Source organism: Dasypus novemcinctus, chromosome 15 (genome assembly GCF_030445035.2).
Source record: "Dasypus novemcinctus isolate mDasNov1 chromosome 15, mDasNov1.1.hap2, whole genome shotgun sequence".
Taxonomy (NCBI): domain Eukaryota; kingdom Metazoa; phylum Chordata; class Mammalia; order Cingulata; family Dasypodidae; genus Dasypus; species Dasypus novemcinctus.
Genome location: NC_080687.1, coordinates 13,228,699 through 13,254,276, shown reverse-complemented (window position 1 = coordinate 13,254,276; position 25,578 = coordinate 13,228,699). Strand labels below are relative to the sequence as shown.

The 25,578-nt window shown below is 41.8% G+C and overlaps 1 protein-coding gene across 3 annotated transcripts in view; it reads left to right on the top strand.

The window, feature by feature from the left end:
• LOC101445555 (phospholipid-transporting ATPase IB) overlaps positions 1–25,578 on the top strand; it is a 675,309-nt gene that overhangs the window by 494,814 nt on the left and 154,917 nt on the right. For all 3 annotated transcript variants that reach the window (XM_058277045.2, XM_071208176.1, XM_058277047.2), the window contains exons 31-33: positions 11,322–11,383; positions 11,907–11,963; positions 13,401–13,508. In XM_058277045.2, the coding sequence (XP_058133028.1) occupies positions 11,322–11,383; positions 11,907–11,963; positions 13,401–13,508 (227 nt within the window). The remainder of the gene's footprint in view (positions 1–11,321; positions 11,384–11,906; positions 11,964–13,400; positions 13,509–25,578) is intronic.

Genomic DNA, 25,578 nt, shown 5'->3' with positions numbered 1-25,578 from the left:
GTCCTCAGCAGAGCAAAGGCACTGGATTCCTCCATGGGGAGGGGTTGGGGCACGCAGCTCACCACCTTGTGGCCTGGGCTCTGGGCTCGTCGTCTTCACTCTGATGAGCACTCCAGGCCTGAAGTATCCCTCATCCCTGGCGGTCAATGCCACAAGCCTCTCCCTGTCACTCTGGCAACAGTCAATCAAAGCATGTCTGCACCTATTTCCAGTGTGTCCTCTGTTGGCTGGAAAGGCCACCACCCCCAGCCAAGGTGGCTTCCACATAGAGAGAGAGGACAGTGGCTGGAGGAGAGGACAGAGCAGCTAGAGGAGTCATGAGCTGGGGGACACAGGAGGTGTTGGGTCCTCATTTCTGGGAAGGCACTGAAGAAGGAGGGTTCCACGATGGGATTTGTCTCTAAGGAAGATCTCTCAGACTACTCAGGAGATGCAGAAGGGTTGGCCAAGAGCATATGGGTTTTTTTGGTTTTGTTGTCATTGGGGCAATGGGGAGACAGAAGCAGGGCTGGACATGAGAAAGAAGGCAAATTTGAGAGGACCAGGCTGGGGCAGTGGATTGGGTTACCTGTTTATTCCGGGTGGTGATTAACTGTTCTTACACTCTTAATTGCCATTGAGGAGGATGTATCCATCTCACCTACCCTCCAAGGGCCATAGAAACAGCCCCAATTTAAGACAAGCTGAGGCTTTCACAAAGCCCCGGGACCCAGCCCTAAGAGAAGAGCCCTTTGTCTGCCCGCCTTACCCCGCCCCTCCGGTGTTCCCTGGCGCTGTCCCTGACCCCTGCATGCCGGCACCCAGGGGCAGCTTTGCTGGGCCCAGGGACTTAGGTCCCAAGAGTAGCTACCCTTTGCCCTCCAGACTCTTGCATTATGTCGCAAGAGAGGTGAATTTTACTAGGAAATTCTCTCTCCACCATCCACGGTGAGAAGCCGGGTTACTAGCCACGCAGTTCACCTCAGGTCATGTAATTGTTGGAAAGAAAGCTCTTTGGAAAGGTGTGGGCACGCTATTCATTTCCAAGAACACTTCTAAGACTCCTGCTTTGCCTTATTTTCGCGTGGTTTTGGATGTAATTTTCAAAGCACCGTGTTGCCAATGGAGTCTGTGATGATTCATTTCAAATATCAAAATAAATTTTTCCTCCCAAGCAATCAGTACATCAGATCTTTTCTGACCATCACAACCTTAAGCTTTCTCCCAGGATCTGCCCCCCTGCTCCCAGCCTCTGATCTGAGAAGGGATTCGAGGTTCAAACCTGGGATCCCACCTTGGCAGGGACCACAGTGGACCATACACTGGGTGCCAGGCCACACCCAGGTGTTCCGCTGGTGCGTCCTGCCCGCATATTTGCATGTCCTCCTTGACCAGGAACGCAGTCATTGGCAAAGGAACATAAAAACAGTTTTTGATTTTTAAAAGGCCCACGTTTTCCTTGATTGAATTTAAGAGGGAAGCAATGGGAAAGAGAGTATACTTCCCAGTGGAGAAAGGGTCTTAAAAATTCTGTTCCTGACTCCCCGCAGTCCACACACTGGATACCTTTCCCTTCCCCTTTTAAGAAGACAAAGCACTGTACAGATGCTCACAGCGTTGGCGGTAAACAATAGGGTCGTTCAGTAATTTTGGAGAAGTTTCTTTTATACTTTCTGAAAACTGTGCTACTCTAAGATAAGGCATTTGCTATATTAAAATAACAATGCCCATGTATAAAATAAAGCTTAGCCTACCTCTCTCTACCCATGGCATTGTTGGGTCATTTTAGGTTGAAGTATTTACGACCTAGACCATGTTACTGTAAATTCGGCGTTTGATGTAATGTAAATACTGATGAGTTTCATTGTTTCACAGTAAACTACTCTTGGGTAAGGCTGCTAAGGTTCTCTGAGAGTCAAACTTCTTATAATGAATTATTTACTTATTTTTTTAAAATAAGATAAATGTGTGTGTTCTACATGCCAGCCCAATCTGATAGTGTATCTAAAGGCAAAATCCCTGCTGTCCTAGAGCTCCCATCTAGTGAATTCCAGCCTTGAACCACAATGAAGTGTCACAGAAGTATCCCAAAGGAAGGAGGCCAAAGTGAAATGGAAGATAATCCCAGGAAAGAAGGGCAGGGACTGCCTCCCTGAGATGTGGAAACAAGCTGAAAGGCGAGCAGGAGTGTGCTAGGTCAAGGGGAGAGGAAAAGGAGTTCTGGTTGAGGGAAGAGCATGGGGTGGGAGAGTGTAATTGCAAGGAGAACCAGGGGACAAGTGAGCCCTTTGGATTTAAAGTGTAATGAAATGCATTGCTGGTTTTAAGCAGGGTAACCATATGATCGGATTTATTTTAATATAACCAGGAACAATTGCCTGGGTCCAGTTGGCTAGCCATTGCATGGTTTAGCATGGTAACAGCGATGGGGAGAAGTGGGTAGACTAAAGGGCTGCTTGGGGGGTAGAATCGAAAGGATCCAGTGTTGAAATAATGAATACTTCCCTAATCTACCAGATTATACTGTCCCAAACCTGCCAGGAAAATGACCTTTGGTAGTCACAAAGGCCAAGAAAATATATTTAAAGTAAGGATATGTGGAATGATAAGCTGCCCTTTCTCTTCCTTTTAAAAATCACTGGCAACGCCGTGTAGTTTGGAAAAGATTTAAAACAAATTAAAAAGATCCAGAAATGCTAAAGGGGATGAAAGAGGGTGTACTAACTAGCTAGGACCACCTTGGGCATCTGGGAAACCTGCAGAGAAGACAGAGTGCACTTGAAGGTCGTAAAATCCTAAAGCTCAAAAACGAGGCAAATGCAACTTGCTCACTAAAAACTAGAAAGCCAGACACTTGAGGCTTTTGAGATTTAGATGGATGAAGCTACAACTTATAAATCTAAGTAACTGGTAAATAACTCAATGATTGTAATAGGCTTCAAATATTCCATGTTTCCAAAGTCAAATGAAAGAATTTTTTGTACTGTTCCAGTTTGTTTTAAACAAAATAACTGCTAAAATAAAGCTCTATCTTTAGAGCTTGCTTTTCCACATAATAACCATGTTCTGCCTCATGCATCCTCTAGTACTGTTTGGAAACACAGAATTGGACTGAAAGGGTCATTGTTCTCACTCAGTTTTAAACATTTCTTAGGTTTCTATGTCTCTTTAATAAACTCTGTAATAACATTGATTACAAACAGTTGGGTTTGGTGTAGACTTGAACCATAGGTCCAGATTTCACCCTTATAACCTTAGGCAGAAGTTGAGTTGAGGTGTATTAGGGTAGGAATAGCTGCAGCAACAAATGAACCCCCAGGTCTCAAAGGCTTAGCCCAGTAAAGGTTTGTTTGTCCTGCATGTCACTATCTCTTGGAGGAGGGTGTTGTTCAAGTTAGTACATGGTCAGCCTTGACACTGGGAGGGGAGTGAGTAAGGAAGAGGGTCGCCTGAACCTTACTGCTATTGGCAGGAAATGATCCGTCACCCCTGCTCACATCTGATTGGCAAGAACTATCCCTGGACCCCATCCAGGTACAAAGGATGGAGAATGTCATTCAGCTGTGCTGCCAGGAATAAGAAACGGCTTTGTGGCCACACTAGATGACTGACTGTCTTTCCATCATTTGTACTTCCTCTATCAAGTCTATTTTTAGTCAACAAAAGTGCAAAAAGAGAAAGATCGAAGTTGGAGCTTCAACTCCTTCTGTTTATCCAGCAGAAATGTCAATAGAGGGGAGAAAATCCAGCAAAAAGCTTATATAACCAGGAACTTAACCCAACGCTTGTTATGAGTGCAATGGTAATTGCTAACATTTGTACAAACTGCCTTTTAAAAGCTCTTGCCAATATTTTATCTCTCTCTTTACAGAGGAAGGAAAAAATGAATTTTCTCTTCATTAATATGTAGTGTTGGCAGCAGAAAGAATAGTTTATGGTCTTGTCAAGGTAGTCCCCACATACAAGTAAGTTAAGGTCAATAGTGTTGATTGTAGATCAGTTATTTAACACTTGGACTGCAGCTTCCCTCGTGATATTAATCTGCGAGTAGCTGGTTGGCGTTGTACCTCCTGTGAACCTCTAAGGTCTTAAGAGGGCCAGAGAGTAAGCTAGCGGGCAGGGACTCAGCTGGTTTTCTAGAAGAGAGGCTGCTCAAAAAGAGGGCTGGTGAAAGGTTCTTGAAGCAAAAGGGCAAGAAGAGGGAAACAGGGCATCAGCTTTCCAACCAAAAATTCTTGGCCAACACAGTGATGTCAAGGGATTGGTGCCATCGCCACCTCATTTCATCCTGCTGAGTCACCTGTGAAGGAGGGACTGCCTGTGATTTTCAACTCAGGTGTTCCACAGGTCCTTACACATTAAAAATAGGTGTATTAAGTCACCCCATCTGTTTCCTCCTTAAACTGTACAATTCTACACTGTAACTTTTCCTTCGAATTTTGCCTTTTCTCAGAGCCATTCCTGAATACATCTTGTGACTTAGCTGGGCAATGAGGTAGTGTTTATAATGAGCATTTAATTGGAATGTTATATTTATAAACTGTCATCAACCTAGTGGTTTGGAGTATTCTGAAATGAGTTCCTTGATCATTTTTGTCTGTTTGGAAAGCAGGACCTATTTTTCTTAGAAACGACACTTTCCCTAACCAATATTTTCTAGGGGATTTTCATGTGCACCATTTTGGGGATGTTTCTACTGATCCGGCTGCCCAAAGGCTTTGTCCTACTTATTTGCAAGCTTCTGTGACTATGTTTCCAAACCTTCCTTGGCTAATCCTAGAGTTATGTACGTCCCTGGATCCAAGCAAATTGTGTGAACTATCTAAGTCTCGGAAAAGGGGCACAACTGCTACCTCAAGGCCAGTCAATCCTGAAAACATGACATTATCGTGGCTTCTCAGAGAAGGTCTCGGGTTATGCAAGACAGGGTTTCTCTCTCTTTGTCATTTTATCCCATTTTTGATATAAATAATAAGCTCCATCATTAGGGACAGGTTTAAAATCTCTTGTAATCACAGTCAGTCTATTCCAACTGTGACTGTGTTTTTATTAAACTAAGCAGAGGGAGCATTTTTAGGCTCCTAGGCCCTGAGCTTCTAGGCTCTATAGCCTGTGGAATCCTCTCCTGGGCAGCCCTCAGCTGAGGTGGAGCCCAACTTCCACTTGCAAAAGGCTGACTGATCTCAGACCTGCTTAGTCAAATACCAGCTGTTCTGATGCCACAGGGCAGTTCCAATCACTCTTAGCTTTCCAGTGGCTCTTTTAAGCCCGTGCGTGCTAACAGTTTCTGTCCAGAAGTGCTTGGCATCGTGCTCTTTAAGATGGGAAAATCAAGGTTTGGTCAGATGCTTTCTCTCCACTTGCATTTTTTTTTTTTAAAGATTTATTTTTATTTTATTTTATTCCCCTCCCCTACCCTGGTTGTCTGTTTTCTGTGTCTTTTTGCTGAGTCTTGTTTCTTTGTCCGCTTCTGTTGTCGTCAGCCACACGGGAAGTGTGGGCGGCGCCATTCCTCGGCAGGCTGCTCCCTCCTTGGCGCTGGGCGGCTCTCCTTATGGGTGCACTCCTTGCGCGTGGGGCTCCCCTACGCGGGGGACACCCCTGTATGGCACAGCACTCCTTGCGCGCATCAGCACTGCGCATGGGCCAGCTCCACACGGGTCAAGGAGGCCTGGGGCTTGAACCGCGGACCTCCCATGTGGTAGACGGACGCCCTAACCACTGGGCCAAAGTCCGTTTCCCGCATTTTTTTTTTAAGATTTATTTTATTTATTTATTTCTCCCATCCCCCCACCCCCCTGTTGTCTGCTCTCTGTGTTCATTCACTGTGTGTTCTTATATTCTCATCAGGCAGCTCTGGGAACTGATCCTGGGAACTTCCAGAGTGGGAGAGAGGCAGTCATTCTCTTGCGCCACCTCAGCTCCCTGATCTGCTGCATGTCTTATTATCTCTCCTCTGTGTCTCTTTCTGTTGTGTCATCTTGCTGCACCAGCTCTCCATGTGGGCCAGCATTCTTGCGCGGGGCAGGACTCGGTACAGGCCAGCACTCGGCGTGGGCCAGCTCACCTTCACCAGGATGCCCTGGGCATCGAACCCTGGACCTCCTATACAGTAGAAGGGAGCCCAATTGCTTGAACAACATCCGCTTCCCCACATGCACTTGTTCTTTTTTAATAAAACTTTTAGAATTAAAGTTAATAAATTACATAGAATGTTACATTAAAGAAACATAAGAGATTCCCATATAACCCACACCCCACTCCCCCACCCCTGTCATTTTTGTAAATTGTATTTTTTGAAGATACATACATCACAAAAAAGGTTACATTATAAAAAACATAAGAGATTCCTTTATACTTCCCATTCCCCCACCCCACTCCTCCCACACCTACAACCTCCCCTATCATTGTGGCACACTCATCGCACTTGGCGAACACATTTTGGAGCACTGCTGCACCACGTGGATAATAGTTTACCCTGTAGCTCACGCTCTCCCCTGGTACATTCAGTGGGTTATGGCAGGATATATAATGTCCAGCATCTGACCCTGCCATATCATTTAGGACAACTCCAAGTTCCAAAAATACCCCCCCACCACATCTCTTCTTCCCACTCCCTGCCCTCAGCAACTACTGTGGCCACTTTCTCCCTGTCCTTCTCAGGTGGCTGGACATTTAGAGCCTTGCCCAGTTTTGACCTCTAGTGACATCGCTATTCTGGCATGTACTTACATGTCCCCTCCTTCACCTTATGCCCCCACTTTTTTTTTTTTTTGGCCTGAAACATCCTTTCTGCTCTTACTGCCTCCACTTCCCCAAATTGTCATCTATACCATTCCATAGCATTCCATGAAGTAATGGTATTGCTATAGCTTGCACAAACCATGAGTAAATAATGCTTCGAAGAATGGCTCAAGGAATCCAACTACTCACCTCCATTTTGGAGGTGTTGTTTTTTTCTTTCCCCTATCAAAATTAGTTATTTCAGGTGTTTAAATATCTAACTAAAAAAAAAACAGCTAAACTCCAGGGAAGATATTTCTTTAGGGGAGGGGTAAAATCCTAACAGTCATTTCAGTCCAGGCAAAGTGGGAAGAAATATTTTGCAAACAACAGGCTTCAGAAATAAATCAGGAAATCTCACTGGGCTTTCCCACCCTTGCATTTTCAGCAAGCTGGAGTCTGTTATTGCACTCATCTGCCAACGCTTTCCTCGGGCTTCGTTTCTTTAGGACTGTCCTACTAGCAGGTTTTAATAAGGAGTGATGGGATGGCGGATTTGACACAGTGGTTAGGGAGTCCGTGTACCACATGGGAGGTCCACGGTTCAAACCCCGAGCCTCCTTGACCCATGTGGAGCTGGCCCATGCACAGTGCTGATGCGCGCAAGGAGTGCCCTGCCACGCAGGGGTGTCCCCCGTGTAGGGAGCCCCATGTGCAAGGAGTGCACTCCGAAAGGAGAGCCGCCCAGCGCGAAAGAAAGTGCAGCCTGCCTGGGAATGGTGCCGCACACACGGAGAGCTGACACACAAGATGACACAACAAAAAGAAACACAGATTCCCATGCCGCTGACAACAACAGAAGTGGACAAAGAAGACGCAGCAAATAGACACAGAAAACAGACAACCGGGGTAGGGGAGGGGGAGAAAGATAAATAAATAAATAAATCTTAAAAAAAAAAAGGAGTGATGCCCTTGGGTATTTGCCATTCAAACAGTTGAAATATCACCACTTAGTAGAACCATCTCTTCCTCGGGGATTTTCCCAACAGGGTGCAGAGAGGCGACTTGTTAACTTGTTTTGAGGATGCTGTCTTTCTTGAGACTCCTGGTGTCTCCCAGAATCTCAAGTTGGTTTGGGAGCTTGTCCTCCAAGGAAATAAATTATTTTAAGATGAGATTAGTTTTGACTTGGAATGGAGATACCATTCCAAAGCTGAACACTACAATTTTCAATGTTGACTTATCCCTCCCCAGCAATGAATGGAAATAGTAGACTGACTTAAGTAAAAGTTTCGTGTTCACCTGGTCTTCAGCATACACATTTGGTTTACTGGCAATAGGATTTGCTATCATGATAAGTCAGAAATGAAAGCATTGCAGAACTCTCCAAGAGGCACTTGGGACCCGTCTTTTAGACTTCCCTGTTTCTTCTGTCCGGGCCAAATTGCCAGCATGGCCTGAAAGAGTCTGGAGTGGCTCCAAGGAGGTGCTCTCTCCGCACGGTAGCTCTCAGGCATACAGGTGAGCAAGGAGATGCCCCCATTCATTTAGCCCCTCTTTTCAGTTCCATCCAGCTTTGTAGCAAAGCCTCATGCTTTGTCTCGCTCCCCTACACATGCCCTCTATTGTTGTGGACAGTTAGATCCCCCCACATTCTCTCTTCCTTAGCCTGGCTGGAGAAAAGAGGTTTTTCTCTTGGAAGCTTGTCTTTTTTTAAAATTCCTTACGAAGTGGTTTTCAAATGAGGATGACTTCACCCTCTAGGAGACATTGGGCCATGTCTAGAGACATTTTTGGTTGTGACAGCTGGAGGCAGAGTGCTACTGGTCGTATCGGGACCAAGGCTGCTACTGAACATCCCGCAGTACCCAGGACACCCCACCTCAAAGGATTACCCAGCCGCAAATGTCAGTAGTGCCAAGGCTGAGAAATCTGGCCTCATGCGATGCCCCACACAGACCGGCATAAAGGGTCAGCCTCGGGGGCTTGCGCTGCCCCCCAGCCTGTGCGTGCATGTTACCTTCTGTGATGCGGAAGGTAATTTAAGATTGGTCTTAAGTTTTCTGTCACAGGAATCTAATTTTCTGTCTAATTCTTTCCTCAGAAGTTCCTTCCCATGAGCTGTTGGTATATCAAGTGATGACTCCTTAGTCTCATTTTTCTTCTTTCATTCTTTAGGGTCCATTTTTCTAGCTCTATTGGTAAAAAGAAACTCTTGTTTATGAAACTGACAGTTCTTACTAACACTGTAGCCTTGGGCATGCTAGGTAACTTCTCTTTGCTCCAGTTTTCTCATCCGAAATACGTTAGTAATACTACATCTTAGAGTTCTCATGAGGATTAAAGTGCTTAGAACAGAGCCTGTCACAAAGTAGATGCTACATAAATTGCCTATTTTAGCGTTGAATTTCTTAGGATGTCTGACAGGTTTTGCTGTTTGTTATATGGTGATCCGTAAAGTATGAAGTCTGTGCTAAGCCCTCCAAATTAGAGGAATGTCTTGTATGTTGAATTTATTTTAGTCGGTCACTCAACCACCATTTGAAATATCGGTATTAAAAGGATATGCAAATAGTTGTCAAACCTTGATTTTCACCTGCGCCTCGGGCCCCACTCCTCTCTGTCCCGTGGAGCAGAGTCTTGAGGAGGGCTCACGGCAGGCACTGGGTCTCCTGGTGCTCTCCAAGCAACTGGAATCCCGGATGGTCTTCGAGCGCTTCAAGTGCTCTTGATAATCAGCTTCTAGGCAATCTCCCTCCTTCCTGCCTGGAATGCTCTCCCCGCAGAGGCTCGTGGGACTCAGTCTCTGGTATCCTTCAGATCTGCTCCGATGTCACCTCCTCAACAGGATTTTCCCTGAGCTCCCTACGTAAAGCAGCAGGCCCTGTCACTCTGCTTTCTGACCCTATGTTACTTCCTTTCGTAACGTTTGTTACACCTGCCATTCTGTTGTCTATTTGTTGATGTGCTTACTTTCTTTCTCCCTCACTGTAAGGTAAGCTCCATAAAAGCGGGGACCTTGTCTCCCAATTCCCATCATGGCATCAAGTGCTCTTTAAATAAATATTTGTTGAGCAAATGAAAGAATCATGTTACTCCTTTCAAGGCTATAATCTATGGATAGAATTTTTAAAATGGTCTCTTGTATCAAGTATTTCTTTATTGAGGCATGCCTTGAATAGTGCTAGGAATATTATTCAAACCATCTCAGGGACAATTACTGGAAAGTGAACCTCCCTTGCCTTGAACACCACTTGCTAGTACGTCAGTGTGTTGCCTTCTCGAGGTTATGTCGCCCTCTCCCTTACTCCTTTGAACTTCCCTCTTCCTTCCCTTTTGAAGTCCTGCCTAAGCCTGTGCACCGGCTCTGCCTTCAGCCTTGCCATCTTTCCCTTTCAAGCCAGTGGCCCCAGCTTTGCCCGTTCTCTTTGCCTCACCCATAGTCCCCAGCAACACGCCCTGAGTTCACGTCTGTACTTAGTGCAGGTCTGCTGATGTCCCTTTGCTGAGTAGTCCTCCTTTCTTCACAAATTTGCTCATCTAGAATCAGGAGAAGGGGTATACCTGACTAGACTCAGGGACCCACAACTTGCACAGATGCCACACATGGGGTGTTGTGATGTTTCCAGTGTTTTAGGGAAGTCAACAGATGTTGACTCTTAAATGGAGAGTGGGAATCTCCAACAGACAGATGGGGAATTGGGCTCACATGAGCCCAAATATGTGGGCATGGCAGCTACTGGATTGGAAATTTTAATGCTCATATTCCTATATATTTGGACTGCAAACCACAAATCTGGATTTGTGTGTGAAAGAGAGTAAAAGGAGGTTGGCAGTGTTGTTCAAAGAAGCTGTTCCTGATCTTAAAATAAATAGGCTTTGACCTCGCAGGATAAACACCAGACTTTTCTCAGCAGTCTAGCTGACATGAATTAGACAATTCTGTTAGAGTTTTACCATAGTGATATTGTCTACTTTGTAATAGTCATCCTGAAAAAGAAAATAAAACACATTTTGGAAAAGATAGGAAAACTAAAGCTTCCAAATTCTAATTGCATTTTCTAGACGTCTCTCCTTGAATAGTTTGCACTCCCACCAACTTATAGATTCCAGAAGTTTATGTAGCTGTACATGAAAATACAAGTAGTGAATATACCTCACAATCCTTTAAGAGTTCATTAGGAATTGATTTCATATGCATTTGGCTGTCTCTTTATATAGTGCCACAATTCCAATTTAACAAAATTTAAAGGTGGATTGTAAGTATTAATAAATTATTGAGAAATGTCCAATGCTAGCACTTAAGAGCAATTAATGTGTTCTTTTTCCTTTTTTTAACCAAAGAAAGAGTTTCATATCTATAAAATGTAAATTTCAGTACAGATCAAGTGTTTGGTTTTGTGCTTTGTTGGAACCCTAGTTTTGTTTGTTTCGTTTAGAGAGAATATAAAATGAAAAAATTTCAGAGTCAAAAAAGAAGGAAAGCCTAAGGATCACAGTTGAGGCAATTTTGCAAAACCCTTACTAGATGTGTCTAAATTTCCATTTTTATATTCCAGATAAAATAGATAGCAGCGCTCAGCTCCTCCAAAGTTAATAGTAACCTCTTGGTTTTTCAGATACCGCGTTGGCTAATGGTCATGCCTCAGACTATTTATTTGTTGGCAATATTGTTTACACGGTGAGTTTATCTCTATTTATTGAACCATATTTAAGTACCACTTGAGTAGATTTTTACCTTGCTGAAACCTTGATACAATAGTTTTCTAGTTACTCAAGGCACAGAATGGTGAAATGCTTGCCTCATTTTTTAGTAAAAATTACGCAGCATCAGGATTTTTGGACAGGTGATTAGCAGATCCCCCCATCCTTCAAATGACCCTTTCACATCTACCCGTAAAAGAAAACAACTCTCATTAAAGCAGTTTCTCCTAAATCTTCCAAGTTCAGAAAAGGGCAAATGGAACTTTCTCTTTTTTTTTTTTTTTTTTTTTTTTAATGTGAGACCACCTCTAAAATGAGGCTTTTCTTGAAGTAGCATTGCCTGAATGTTCCGCAGAACTAAGCCCTGGAGAATGAGCTACCAAGGTCTAGGTGCCTTGGAGGGCCTAAGGAGGGGAGACGTGAGAGTTCTCTTCTCATGGAAAGCTAAAATATTTTTGTAAGAATAACACATTTTTCCAAACTCCTCTCTCTTTCCACAGTATGTTGTTGTTACTGTTTGTCTGAAAGCTGGCTTGGAGACTACAGCTTGGACTAAAGTAAGTTTTCTCTAGAATTGTTTCTCTCTCCAGTAAACCTTAATGTTTTTTCTATAGTGTCTCAATAAACAGTATCTACTGTAAATTTTGCATGTAATAACTATGGTTTGATCTTTATCTGGCAAATTTGCAATCTAAAGTATCCTAGTACATGTGCTTGGCACTTCACTACAGCTGATAGCTAACTGTCATCTCACTTCTAATGTATATGCTCGTTGTGAAATGAAACAGTATATATGTACACACATGCGCATGGAAAATATGGAAAGACAAAAAAGAAAATTTTTAATTTCCTTGATTTTACCACCCAGAGATAGTCACTGTTATCACTTTGCTATATAGCCTTCCCAACTTTGTTGTGTGTGTATTTTTAAAAATACAATGCATTACAGAACATAGGATTTTTTTCATCTTTTTTACAGTTTAAAATGTATCACAAAATTTTCCTTGTCTTAACAGAGACTTCTAAAAAGTCACCGTTTATGGTTAAATAGAACTCCATTGTGTGGCTGTTCCGTCATCTATTTAACCAGCCCCCCACACGTACTCTTTTGGACACTTGGGTTATTTTCAACATTTGGGGCTGATGGCCTGGCTTTGTGCTTTATCATGGGGGGTCGCGCTGTAGCTGCTGTTTAAATAGGCTCCCCCGATGCTGGACTAAGAATAGATGGGTCAGGAGGGGGTGCAGAGTGAGCCAGTGCAGAATCAGGGATTAGTTAGAAGACAATGGCAGTTATTCCAGGTGAAAGGTGATGGTGGCTGAGCCTGGGGTGGTAGAGAAGGAGGTAGTGAAAAGGGGTCAAAAGCTGGATATGCTTTATAATTGAAAAAAAAAAAAAGCCTGACAGAACTTGCTGATAGACTGGATTGTAGGGTATAGAAGAAAAGAAGGCAAGATCTTCTAGTAAGAGGACAAAGAAGAAATCTAACAACAACTCAGTAGGCGCTTAAAGGGGATTTGTTAAGATGCACTATCCATTGCAAATTTTTAGAAAAATCTTTGGGAAATAAAAGAAAAAGTGAAGTTGCAAAATGATAAATAAAAACAAACATCTCTTTCATTTTGATGTTCAATCATTCTCTTTCTAGATTAATGCATTCTCTTTCTAGATTAATGAAGCCTTGTTTTAATTAACCCCGAGTTGGCGCAAGCCGTTCTGATGAGTAGAGAGGTACCTGCCATCACTGTGGGGTAGAGACGAATACCTTCTTTGGTGGCAAAAGCACTTTCATCTTGAGGGTAGTTTTAGGACCCTAGTTACTTAAATTCATTGTTAAATATCCAGACACAAGAAAATCAGAAAGAGAGAGTGCACCAATAATTGGTGGGCTGTCAAAAGCGTTCCCTAAGGAAGGGTAGCTTGGACACACGGATCGTATAGTTGGGAGTTAGGATAACTGTATACAAACACGAGTGTCTGTTTTCCTCTGCAGTTCAGTCACCTGGCTGTCTGGGGAAGCATGCTGATCTGGCTGGTGTTTTTCGGCATCTACTCGACCATCTGGCCCACCATTCCCATTGCTCCAGATATGAGAGGACAGGTTAGTGCTACTAGCTGTGGTAGGCGAGCGTGCTTTCTGCATCTCAGAACAATGCATAACTTTAGGAGGCACTGGTTTTGCCTGCTTCCGTTAGAATTTATAAGAGACACAAGCCAAATCAAAGCACCTGGAAGACGTTGTCCGGTCTAAAGAAACAGCACTGGAAATTTTAAGTATTGTGAAAACCATCCACTTGAATCCTCTGACTTACGCAGTGCGTACACATTTCCCCAAGGAATGATGTGTTAATGATACTGTCCTGGTGCGTCCAAGGAAGGATTGGTGTGGACAGTTCATGGCCCTTTAGAAATTAAAACTGTTTTTGAGTCCTTCGGAACTCAGTGGTTATGTTGACTTATAGTTTAGATGTTAAGTGCATTATTATCCTCTGATGATTTGGTAATTGATCATGTGCGAAAGCTAAACTTAACTCTACTAACCAGATCATTAATTTACCAGAGGAGCTCATTACTCATCTTCTTTTAGCAGAGTTCCTGAACGTTTGAAAAGTCGCACCAAAGCTTTTATTGCACTCACTTTGAACTAGAGAGGCTGCAATTTTAAGATCTTTTGACCCATTTAAAATGTTTTATACTTCCTTTCCCATTTTTGACACTGAGCCTTCAGCAGTTACCAACTGGATCCTACATGCCACTGTCTCAGGTCTGGAGAGGAGCTTGGCAATGCTGTGGTCCAAAGCTCTTCAGCTGACAAACAAAGCTGTGCCCGCCCCGAGTCCCACATCTGCCCTAGACCCACACAAGGGAGGGGACCTGCCTGGGCCCCATGCTTTAGAGGCCACTGCTGTGGCCCTTCCTGGCCAGCCCTGACTCTTCACAGGGCAAGGACCCCTGGGGCACAGAGCCAGAACCCCCACTTCGAGTCCATTCTGTGGGTTCCCAGGACTCTGCATTTCTTCCCATGCAGCCAAAGTCCCCTCCCCAGGTCTTCTTCCGAGATCCAGGCCCAGTGCACCCCCTAGACCCAAGCGGTGGGTGTTTGCGAGGGGTGTGGCCAGGAACTTGACTCTTTGCACGGGTCTGTACAGGCATGTTTGGTATATATAGTACATACACAGGGACCTTACACTGTCGGGAGGACTGGGGGAGTGGGTGGCCTTGGGGGAGAAAGGCTATGGGCCGGGCCTTCCCCTGGAGTTCCTGGGAGCAGGCCTGTGCTCAGCATGTCTTAGCATGTTTGCTTCCCTTACTCTGCAGAAAGGAACAAACACTCCTGGGCCTACCCCCATGGAGACACCTGCCCAGCAGCTGTTTTAGGTGGGATAATCCAGGGGTGGCGTTACTTACCTTCTTCCTGGTGACTGGTCAGTTGGTATCCCCCAGGTGGCTGGGACCCTCTCTGAGTATGGGTGCAGAGTGGGCCAGGCCTGCCTACAGGAGCGGGATTCAGCATCCTCCGGTGCATCTTGGCTTTCTGAAAGGAAAGAGGACAGACGCAGAACATGCCTTGCAATTCCTTTTCAAACCCGGGCAGTAGAGGATATTGTTGGAGGACATGGAATGAACCCAGAGGATGGTTGTGCAGCAAAGCAAGCATTTCCCAACAAAGATACTTTGTGCATTTAAATGTTTTAAGGCACTGTGATGTGTCTCCCCAAAACACAAACCACGAAGAGGATTTATTACAGTGATTGCTTGGGAAGGCACTGGTGCTGAGAATATCTGCTTTCTTCCTTCTGATTATGAAGTGAGTCTGCCCTGATGAATATTTCACTTGGGGAATTTTACGGTGAACGACAGTGAGTGGGGCTCCAGGCGGTTGCAATTTCTCAGTCAGTGAGAGTGACAGCCGACAGGATGGGATCAGATGAAGCCCTGTCCTTTGAAAGTCCCTTCCAGTGTCCTCAGCAGAGGCTTGTTCTAGGGAGTCATCTCCATATACGTTGGCAGTCAGTAACCCTATTTCATGTGTACATGACTTAGGCTGTTTGCCAACTCTCTCTCCCATCAAGAGGTTGGCCTTCATTTTATACGTGAAGTATCATTTATTATTGTATTTATTTTATTTTTATGTGAAGTATGATTTATTACTTTATTGTCTTTTAATCTTGGATGACATGTATTTAATATGAAGTGCGGGACTGTGATACAATGCAGTCCCTAAGGGACCAACGTTTTTGCTCTATGAGCCATAGAAGCATGGTGCTCTGTGTGGCTCAAGGGTTCAGCCTAAACAGTGAAATTTACATATTGGGGCCTTTCTAATAGAAATTTAATGATCCCTCCTACCATCCCAAAGCAAAGAAATGATCAGATTAAGTCACATTTCATTCAGGAAGAAAACTTATTTTCCAACCTAAACGATGTTATTTTAACCTCGGGGTTGGTTGGTTTCCAGAAGGCAAATGATGATGTTTTGAAACATAGCTGGCCAAGAGGAGTTTCAAAAGTAAGTAAATGAAACTGCTGTAGACCAAGGGTTCCATTAGAAATTGAATGGGATGAGTAATTCATGTTCCTTTCACGCAGTTGAATTTCTAAGTGGGAAATCCGCTATGTTTCAGGAGCTGTCAGTCATTTCTCTCCTTTCTTCCAAAGGGAAAGGAGCTCTTCCGGAGGAAGTGGCACCAACCTTAGTGTTGATGTCAACTTGAATATTCTTTTACCTGATGTCTTCCTCTCTCAGTTTTGACTCGGTGGTTTGTTCATGTCTTTGAAACATGGTTGGGAAGTAGTAAACGTAAAATATTTTTCAACACTTTTGAAGAATCATTCGGGCAGAGAGCGCCAAAAATGAGCCTGAAGTTTCTGAGAGGATTTCAGCTGACTTTGGGGGAACTTCATGCTGTCAGGAACAGGAAATAGGGGCAAGTGTTGTCAGGAAAAGGAAATTCCTCATCTTGGGGACTATTAAAACAATACTCCAGCCACACCTTATCCAACCTTTGGTGGAGGTAGGGAAATGTTCAGGAGTAAAAAGTGGTCTGGGGAAAGATTCTGTTTTTCTTTTCTTTCAATTTTAAGAATGCTTCTTATGCTTTTTAAGAATGTTTCTTGTACTTTTTGTAGTTCACAAGCACTCCTTTTTGGGCAAATGAATGTGGTTCTTTGGACCTCTGTAATTAAACTAGTGAGTCATAGCAAACAGCAGTGGTCCCAGAGTGCTGGAGATGGACTTGACACACAAAACATTTTATTCTGTCTCTCCGTAGCATCTTAAAACTTGAAAAGGTGCATTGTTTCTGCCAGGGTTTCCTAAACTAATTTGATTAAATATTTCTTTGTCTTGTTCATTGTATTTAAAGTTTTTCTCACGGGGAAGAACACAGGTTTTCCCTGGAGGGCAAAGGAAAGGAAGTACTGTAGAATCGAAGAATTGTTGCCCCCTGTCAAAGAGTCTTTATCTTCCCTAAAGCACTTCATAATATGGTATATGAAATCCAACAGGACAGTCAACCCGGAAATCCCGAGAAAGGTTTTGGCTTTGTTTTCTGTTTTTTAAAATCAGCTTTCGACATAGAGGCAGACACACACATGCGCACACACAGACACACACACACACACACACACACATTTAGACAGAATTCTTCATTGTCTCCATGCATAGCTGATCAACTTTTCAGTCTGAGAGGCTATGAGGAGGCTCTGTTAATGAGAATTTTTAGTTTCTCATGATGTTCATTGTCTTGTTAGGGAAACTTCCTCTTCTCCAATCCCTTTAGAGTTCCTAATTCCTTCTGGTAAAGGTAGACGTGTGCTCTCCTTTGTAGAACACAATCTAGGTACTGTGCCACACACTAATCGTCTGCTTTTTTTTAATTTTTAATTTTATATTTTTGTAACTTTCTTGTTAGAGAACTTGTAGGTTTACCAAAAAATCACTTTGCATTAGTGTAGTACCTTTGTTGTGGAATTTAAGAGAAGTTCAATTAATTGAGTATAGAGAGGCCAGGACTCAGGAATGATTTTGAGAAGGAAAAAATGGTTTATTGACGGCCGGCCGGACTCGGGAGCTTTCAGTTTGAATCCCGAGCCCGGAACAAGATTTTCAAACATCTTTTATACAGAGAGGAAAGGCCAAATGGTCCCTTTGTTTCAGTTCTCAGTAGGCTTCAATTAGCATATATCTCTTTCACATCTTAGGTAAGCTTTTAGCAAGGACTCCAGACATTTTAGATAAGCCTTGGTTTTTGCATTTCCCCTAAATACTTAAAGTTTATAGCCCTTGCTTTGTTAAACATTTCCTGGGACTGGAGCCTGCTGGTCCCTAAGAGCAGGACTGCAGCCTCTTACCGTTTCACACCCACAAGTCAAACAACTTAGTTATTTCTGAAGAGACACAAGTCAAACAGCTTAGTTATTTCTGAAGAGACAAAGAGCCTTCCACCCATAGCCCACATCATTCCCCCCTTTCTGCCAAAGATTAACTTGCTAAGCTTTGGCATAATTATTGTTGGAGCTATGAGGTGGATGGCTGTTTGTTGTCTTGACTATTTATCAGTCTTTAGTACAGCATCCAGGACCGTTTTTAGAAGTTTAGAACTTTTCATTCTGGACAGCAGAATCTTGGGCAGGGGCCTCCCGCAGTTATTCTGCTGCCACTGGCACTCACGTGGATTTCCAGTCAGGTTCCAGATCCATCTATTACTTTTCTTTTACTCTTAAAGAGTTTACACCTTTAATTTAAAAGGGGTGCTGAAGGGAGACGATCTCTTTTCTGTAACTGCTTCCTGCTGGCCATGGGCTGTAGTCATTGCCTAATAAGGTGTAAAACTCTTAATTTATTCTAACTGGAGGAAGATGGATCTGGCATTCTGTACGAAGTTGGATGAAGTTTTCATATGGTTAATAAGATGTTCACTCTGAAAGAAACAAACTTAATTAAAAATTTGGAATACCCGTTTTTTTAAAAGAGGACACATTGGATTACAGAGGTAGACAAGGTTAGGTGCCTATAAAGATGGCACTCCTTAAAAGCTGGTGGGAACAGCATATATTCTTTTTTAAGTTATCCATCTTTAGAGAGAAATTGCAACAGACACTTAGCTTTGTCTGAAGACACATTCCAAGCTGTTCAATGATTGACACTCATTCGCTTTGTCAGATGCTCCTGGTGAACTGGCACTCCTTGGGCAACTGGCTTCACTCAGGATTAGAACACTAATTTGGAAATACTCTTAGTTTTCACCTGTGGGAGTGATCAGAACTACAGAATAAAGATTTTATACACCTTGGTTTTCATTGTACAATTTCTAGCAATTTTGACTTGTTCAATAGGTGACTCACCATCAGCAAGCAAGCCTCACTTTTGCTAACTGAGTCTGGCTGAGACTGCCACCTTATTCTATAGACATGTTATTAACTGTTTAGAAAATGATTTTACCAGGAATTTAACATGTCTAATATACTTCTGCACTTGATCCAAAATAGAAAAGATAACATTACAATTATTAGGCATATATTTAGTACAGGATAAAAGTACAGCACTTAATATTAACTAATGTATTACTTAATGCATAAGGATTCAGTGTTGCCATTATTAGTTTTGAGTTTCAGGTTTGTAATACTTTACATGTTATCTCTCCATGAGAGCAGGCCATAATGCCAATTGTGTTTAAGTTTTACTTACAGTCTCCTGGTATCATGGCTCCACTTAGCATGTTCTTCAACGCAGTGACAAATTGCAGCATCCTTCCAGTATTCCAGAGATTTTCCAGTATTCTACTAGCCTGGTGCATAGTGCTCTCTGGCACCATGGAACAGTGCCAGTCTGGAGGCGATATCCATTGTACACTTGGCTGTACCGAGTCATTATTGCTTGCAGGAGCTTGAAACTGCAATATAGTTTCCATCGACTTCAGGAGCAGAACCAGAGACTGATATATTTTTAATTGAGGGGTCAGTGACCAGCCTAGCCAATAACTCACATGGAGAGGCCACCTGTAATGTATACAAGGCCTGGTTCGAATGCACAAGAGTTTGACAATGTTAAAGTTTATTCCTTGTTTTATATATATTTTAAACAACTTAACGCAATACATATATCAAATGACTATTTACTTACACAATTTTACTATGAAGATAACAGTAGGTACTTTACTTTAGTAATAGAGGAAAAATACTTTTCATTGTTAGAATGAAAACAGAATATTTCCAATAGAATCAAGACAACTTTTTATTACCATTTACTTAAATGTGTATTTTGCAGTGGCCTTCAGACAGGTTTATTATCATGAAGTTATTTCTGCTACCAATACCAATCTAAGTTTCTTTAGTTAACAATAACTTCTACAACTAGAACTATTTAAACATTTTCAGTTTGGAAGATGTTTTACAAACTCTTTATAATTGACTATAACCACATTGAGTAGCCACCTCATGTTTAAATAAACTTACTAAATTACAATTACCAATGAAAGAAATTTACTCTCTATTTAAGAGAGCATATCTACAATCTTTTCCCTTTAGCCTAATTTCACCAATGTGAACTTACAATTTTCACTTACAATTTTCATTACCGTAAAGATTTGTACATATGTTAATTTAGTTTATAAATTAACTATGGGAGATTACACTCAAGTTAAATAAAATTGAAACCATAATAGTTTATGCAAGGAATGTTCTCTTTTTCCCTTACAGGAAGCTAAAAACTTCTTTTCTTTAAGTTATGAAAATTATTAATTTAAAAGCATAACTGACTACCAGGTTTTAAAACACATGCATACTGACTTCCAGGTTTCAAAACACATTACACAATTACTTAATTTTTTAAAATCATAACCCAGGAAAGATCTCTCCATAGTTTTTATGGACTTTCCTTTACTTACTGAAATTTGTTAATAGAGCCACTAATTACCTTATTTTGTTGGAAAGAAATCTTCTGGAAGAAAATAAGGCTCACCAGATTGTGGAGAAGAAAATACTTTATTCTCAATCTTGCAAGAAGGGGCGCAGAGCCAGATATGGCTGGTGCCCCGAACAAAGAAAAATGACACAATTTATACCCCTAAGCCTAGCATGCAAGCTCTTCCTGTTTTTCCATAGATTGGATACTTCAGAAGTTACAGCTTATCTGAGATTTAACTTTCCCACGCAAAAGTTTGATTTAACTGCTTCTTCTATCACATTCCAACCATTTTAGTTTTTACCTGCTCCCCCCTTTGTCAAATAAGGAATAGAATTTAGTGCTGAAATGGCACCGACTTAGTTAGCTCCTTCTTGGGCATCCTTCCACTGCCCATAGGACTGGCCTAAACTGGTCTCCTCCACTGCTGTCCAACCCGGGAGTGGGAGACTGAGGCAGCAGGCCGCCAGGTTACATCAACATTTTTCTTATGTGAAAATTAACCTAATCTTTGTGTGTGTGTGTTTTTTGTTTTTTTTTTTTGCAATTTATGGCTGACAAAGGTTTAAACTGGGAAATTACCAGGCAAACTGATTCTCAATTCCCTAGCCTAGTAAGATAGGTTTAATCTGCCACACCTAGTCTTGCCTTAAAAGCTCTTGCAAAGAGGAGGCCCTTTCCCAATTGTTTCCATAATCAGATTTCTATGACTTTTTCATCCTGCTTAGTTCAATTTGGGCTTTAAGAATATTTATAAATATAACTGCATATTTAATTTTCAACAATTTGAGCAAATAGGCAGACATGAATAGTTTGGCACAACAACATGACTTTAGTTACTTTAAACTTTTCAAAGACTTTTGAAACTCTTCTTAATTTGCACTATGACCATGCAGTTTACCACAAGAATTTTCTTTCTTACTTAATGGATTGTAATAACCAAAATGTTCTCAATGCCTTAGCACCATTGTTTTAGAACTTTATATTTTACCTTGAAATTAGCAGAATTTTGGATAAGCAACAAGATTAGTTTTATATATATTTACTGAGGCTATTTGAAGCCTCAGGGAGACAGACTGCTTTCTCTCATGAATTGCCACTCTTAGGAACACTGACCGTCAAGGCAGGAGACTTCTCCCCCTCCACCCCCCTTTTTGATTTTGGAGATAATAAAACTCCAGTGGCCATTTAACCTTATTCTATCAGGCAGCAATTTATTTAGTTTACACTTGAATTCGTGAGAGAAAGGGTTACTAATACCAGGAGAGGAGACAGTGATGTCCCAGCTCTTCTCAATTATGAAATAACCGTAGGCAAAGGCAAAGGGTGAGGTTAGGCTTGAAGTAACCATAAACAAAGGAAAGGTTAGTGTAGAATTTACACTTAAATAATAGTTTCAGGCTAAATTCACCCAGCTATAATCTCAGTTATTGTCTTTCCACTGTTTTATAATATAAATGCATTTATAAATGATTTTAACTCTTAGTTACAGTTTTTATTAATTTTTTAAAACCTATTAATTTTATAACACCTTTAAATACCTTTCATTCAACTTATAACATATTAAATGAACTTAACCATTACTTTAATTTTTCCTTTAAAGTGAAAGAATAAATCTCTTGCAGTTAGTTTGAAATAAAAGGCTACTTTTCAGGATTTGATTTCTAGAACATAAAATGTTCTTTTAAAAGAGGTAAGACTCTTCTTCAAACATTGAGGATATGATGAGGTTAAAGCACAAGAAGCTATTGATAAAATATTTTCTTTGTATATTGATCTTACTCAATTTAATCATAAAAATTTCCCTTCCACAAACCTTCTACACTTTCAGTATTCATTCAGGTTCTGTCCCACACTCTACTCTTTCCAATAATCAATCATTTTATCTTAGGACAAAATCATCTTCTGTTTCCTTAACAATAAAAACACATTCCATATATCCCACATACTGAGTTACCAGGCAAACTTCTTACAACATATAATTGCCATTAATACTAAACAAGTTTGTTAAAATAATGAACTTTTCTTCACTTTAAATACTTAGTAGCATGTAATACCAGAAACAGTTTTTTTTGGAAGCAAGTTGGCAGGGGAGATTGGCTGCCGAATAAGTTTGTTATAAAATTGCCTTTTATTATTATTATTATCAATTCAGTTTTGTTAAATAATGACTTTCTGCAATTAGCCACTTAAATACCTTAAACAATGCTTTGTAAAACCTTTATATTTATACCCTTAAGACAGATTTTACCTTCACAGAACACATTCTCTCACTTAAGGTTACTACAATACCTTCTAAGAACCTGAGCAGAATGCAAACGTATTTTGGCTTTGACACCCTAAGGAGGGAAATTTACTGCATTTATTCTGATTCTGCTTTTCACCTCCTTCACTTCCCCCCCTTCCAGGCAGTAGGGTGCACAACAAACAGGAATGCGGCTTATGAATAGAAGGGTGGACTCACTGGAAAGGGGCAAGCCGCTCCCCCCTTTCCAGCTTTCAGCCAAAATGGGCAGACAGAACCTACTCAAATTTGGCAACTCTCCCAGGGACCCAGCCGCCCCGACTGGGACATTCCCAACAAACTTGGGTGCGTGGCGCGGACACAGATGGCCTCCAAGCCCCGGCAAAGGGCCAGACCAGAGACAAGACAGCAGAACATGCACAAACATCTAGACTCTTCAGCTTTTGCCCCAGAATCATTTCACCCCCTTGCCAATGGCAAGGGAGGGCTCCAGCTCAGCTGTAATTCCACTCTACATAAGGACACAACTCCAACACTAGCATTGAGCTGACACAGACAGAAGCACAAAGGTCACTAATCTGACCCACAAGTTATATATTTATTTCACCATGGCTGCCCCCACAGCCATCACAAACCTCAGAACACTTAACATTTGGTATAAAGCGAATTCATTCACAAATTAGCACCATAACAAAAGATTTCAGCTAGACTTTTCCACTGTTTAAACTTTACACCCAGACCAAGCTCCACCAGAAAAGCCGATCCATTTTCCTGTAACCAAGTTTTGTTTTCCTTAATCTAGACCAATTTCCAGGATATTAGGACTCGAACCTATAAATACCCTTCCTATTAAAATCGAGACTCCACTCCTTTAGTGGATATAAGACCAGTACCAGATTCTAACATGCAGTTAGACAAACCCAAAACACCAGGGCTTTTCCCCGGTTTTCCTCCTTTTCCCAAGCCTAGAGAGAACGGCTTCCCCCCAGCCTTCTGGGGCTACTAGGGTTCTCTCGGGAGGTGATCAGCCTCCCCTTCCTAGCAATTAAAGCTAGGGCCTTCCAGACTCTGCTCACCCGGGGAGTCTTACCTTCTTCCCTGTTCGGAGCTCTTTTTCGTTCCCAGAATCTTTCTCTTCAGACCTTCCATTGCCCCTTGATTTTGTCGGGAAGATTCTGGTGGAGCCCACATCTTTTCTGGATTAAATTTAATCCAGGGGCGCCCAGATTTGGGGTTCACCCGAGTCCTCCCGGCTTCCTCGGGGATTTGGAAGGGGCAGCAAAATGCTACCGTCTCTGGCCTTCATTTATTGTCCCTTCGTGGTCGCCATTAATGTTGTGGAATTTAAGAGAAGTTCAATTAATTGAGTATAGAGAGGCCAGGACTCAGGAATGATTTTGAGAAGGAAAAAATGGTTTATTGACGGCCGGCCGGACTCGGGAGCTTTCAGTTTGAATCCCGAGCCCGGAACAAGATTTTCAAACGTCTTTTATACAGAGAGGAAAGGCCAAATGGTCCCTTTGTTTCAGTTCTCAGTAGGCTTCAATTAGCATATATCTCTTTCACATCTTAGGTAAGCTTTTAGCAAGGACTCCAGACATTTTAGATAAGCCTTGGTTTTTGCATTTCCCCTAAATACTTAAAGTTTATAGCCCTTGCTTTGTTAAACATTTCCTGGGATTGGAGCCTGCTGGTCCCTAAGAGCAGGACTGCAGCCTCTTACCGTTTCACACCCACAAGTCAAACAACTTAGTTATTTCTGAAGAGACACAAGTCAAACAGCTTAGTTATTTCTGAAGAGACAAAGAGCCTTCCACCCATAGCCCACATCACCTTCATTACAATTAATGAAAGAATATTATCTTATTTGTCCATAGTTTACATGAGGGTTCACTGTGCTGCATAGTCCTATGGTGTTCTTTTTTATTTTTATCCTAGTAACATATATAAAGCCTAAAATTTCCTCTTGACTCATATTCAAATATATACTTCAGTGATCTTAATTACATTCACAGAGCTGTGCTCCCATCATCACCATCCACTGCCAAACAGAAACTCCGTACCTGTTAACTCCCATTCCCTACCTTTCCCCACCCCAGCTCCTGGTAACCTATACTCTAGTTTCTTATTTATTTTAATTATTTCACATCAGCGAGACCATACAGTGTTTGTCCTCTTGTTTCTGACGTATATTTTGCAACACGATCTCTTCAAGGTATCAGAACTTCACTTCTTTCACAGTTGAATAATATTCAGTTGTATGTATATACCACATTTTGTTTATTCACTCATCTGTTGGACAGCTGGGTTTGCTTCCATCCTTTGGCAACTGTTAGACATCCTGGTAGAATCCCTGCTTTCAATTCTTTGGGGTATATTCCTAGAAATGGGATTGCTGGGTCATATGGTAATTCTATACCTAACTTTCTGAGGAACTGCCAGACGGTTTTCTACAGTGGCCTGCACCATTTTACATTCCTACCGATAATGAATGAGTGTTCCTGTTTCTCCACGTCCTCTCCAATGCTTGTAATTTTCCATTTTTTAATAGTAATCCCTCTAGTGGGTGTAAAATGGTATCTCCTTGTTTTGATTTATATTTCCCTAATAGGTTGATGATGTTGAGCATCTTTTCAGATGCTTTCTGTCCATTTGTGTTATCTTCTTTGGAAAAATGTCTAATAAAGTCTTTTGTCCATTTTTTGTTTCTGCTGTTGAGTTGTAGGATTTCTTTATATATTCTGAATATTAAACCCTTATCAGGTACATAGTTTCCAAATATTTTCTCTCGTTCTGTGGTTTTCTTTTTGCTTTCTTTATAAAGTCCTTTGATGCCCAAAAGTTTTGAATTTTGATGAAGTCTCATTTATCTATTTTTTCTTTTGTTGTTCATGTTTTTTTGTAAAGTCTAGGAAAAACCATTGCCTAACATAAGGTCTTAAAGAAACTTCCCTGTGTTTTCTTCTAGGAATCATATAGTTTGGGTTCTTATATTTAGGTCTTTAATTGATTTGTAGTTAA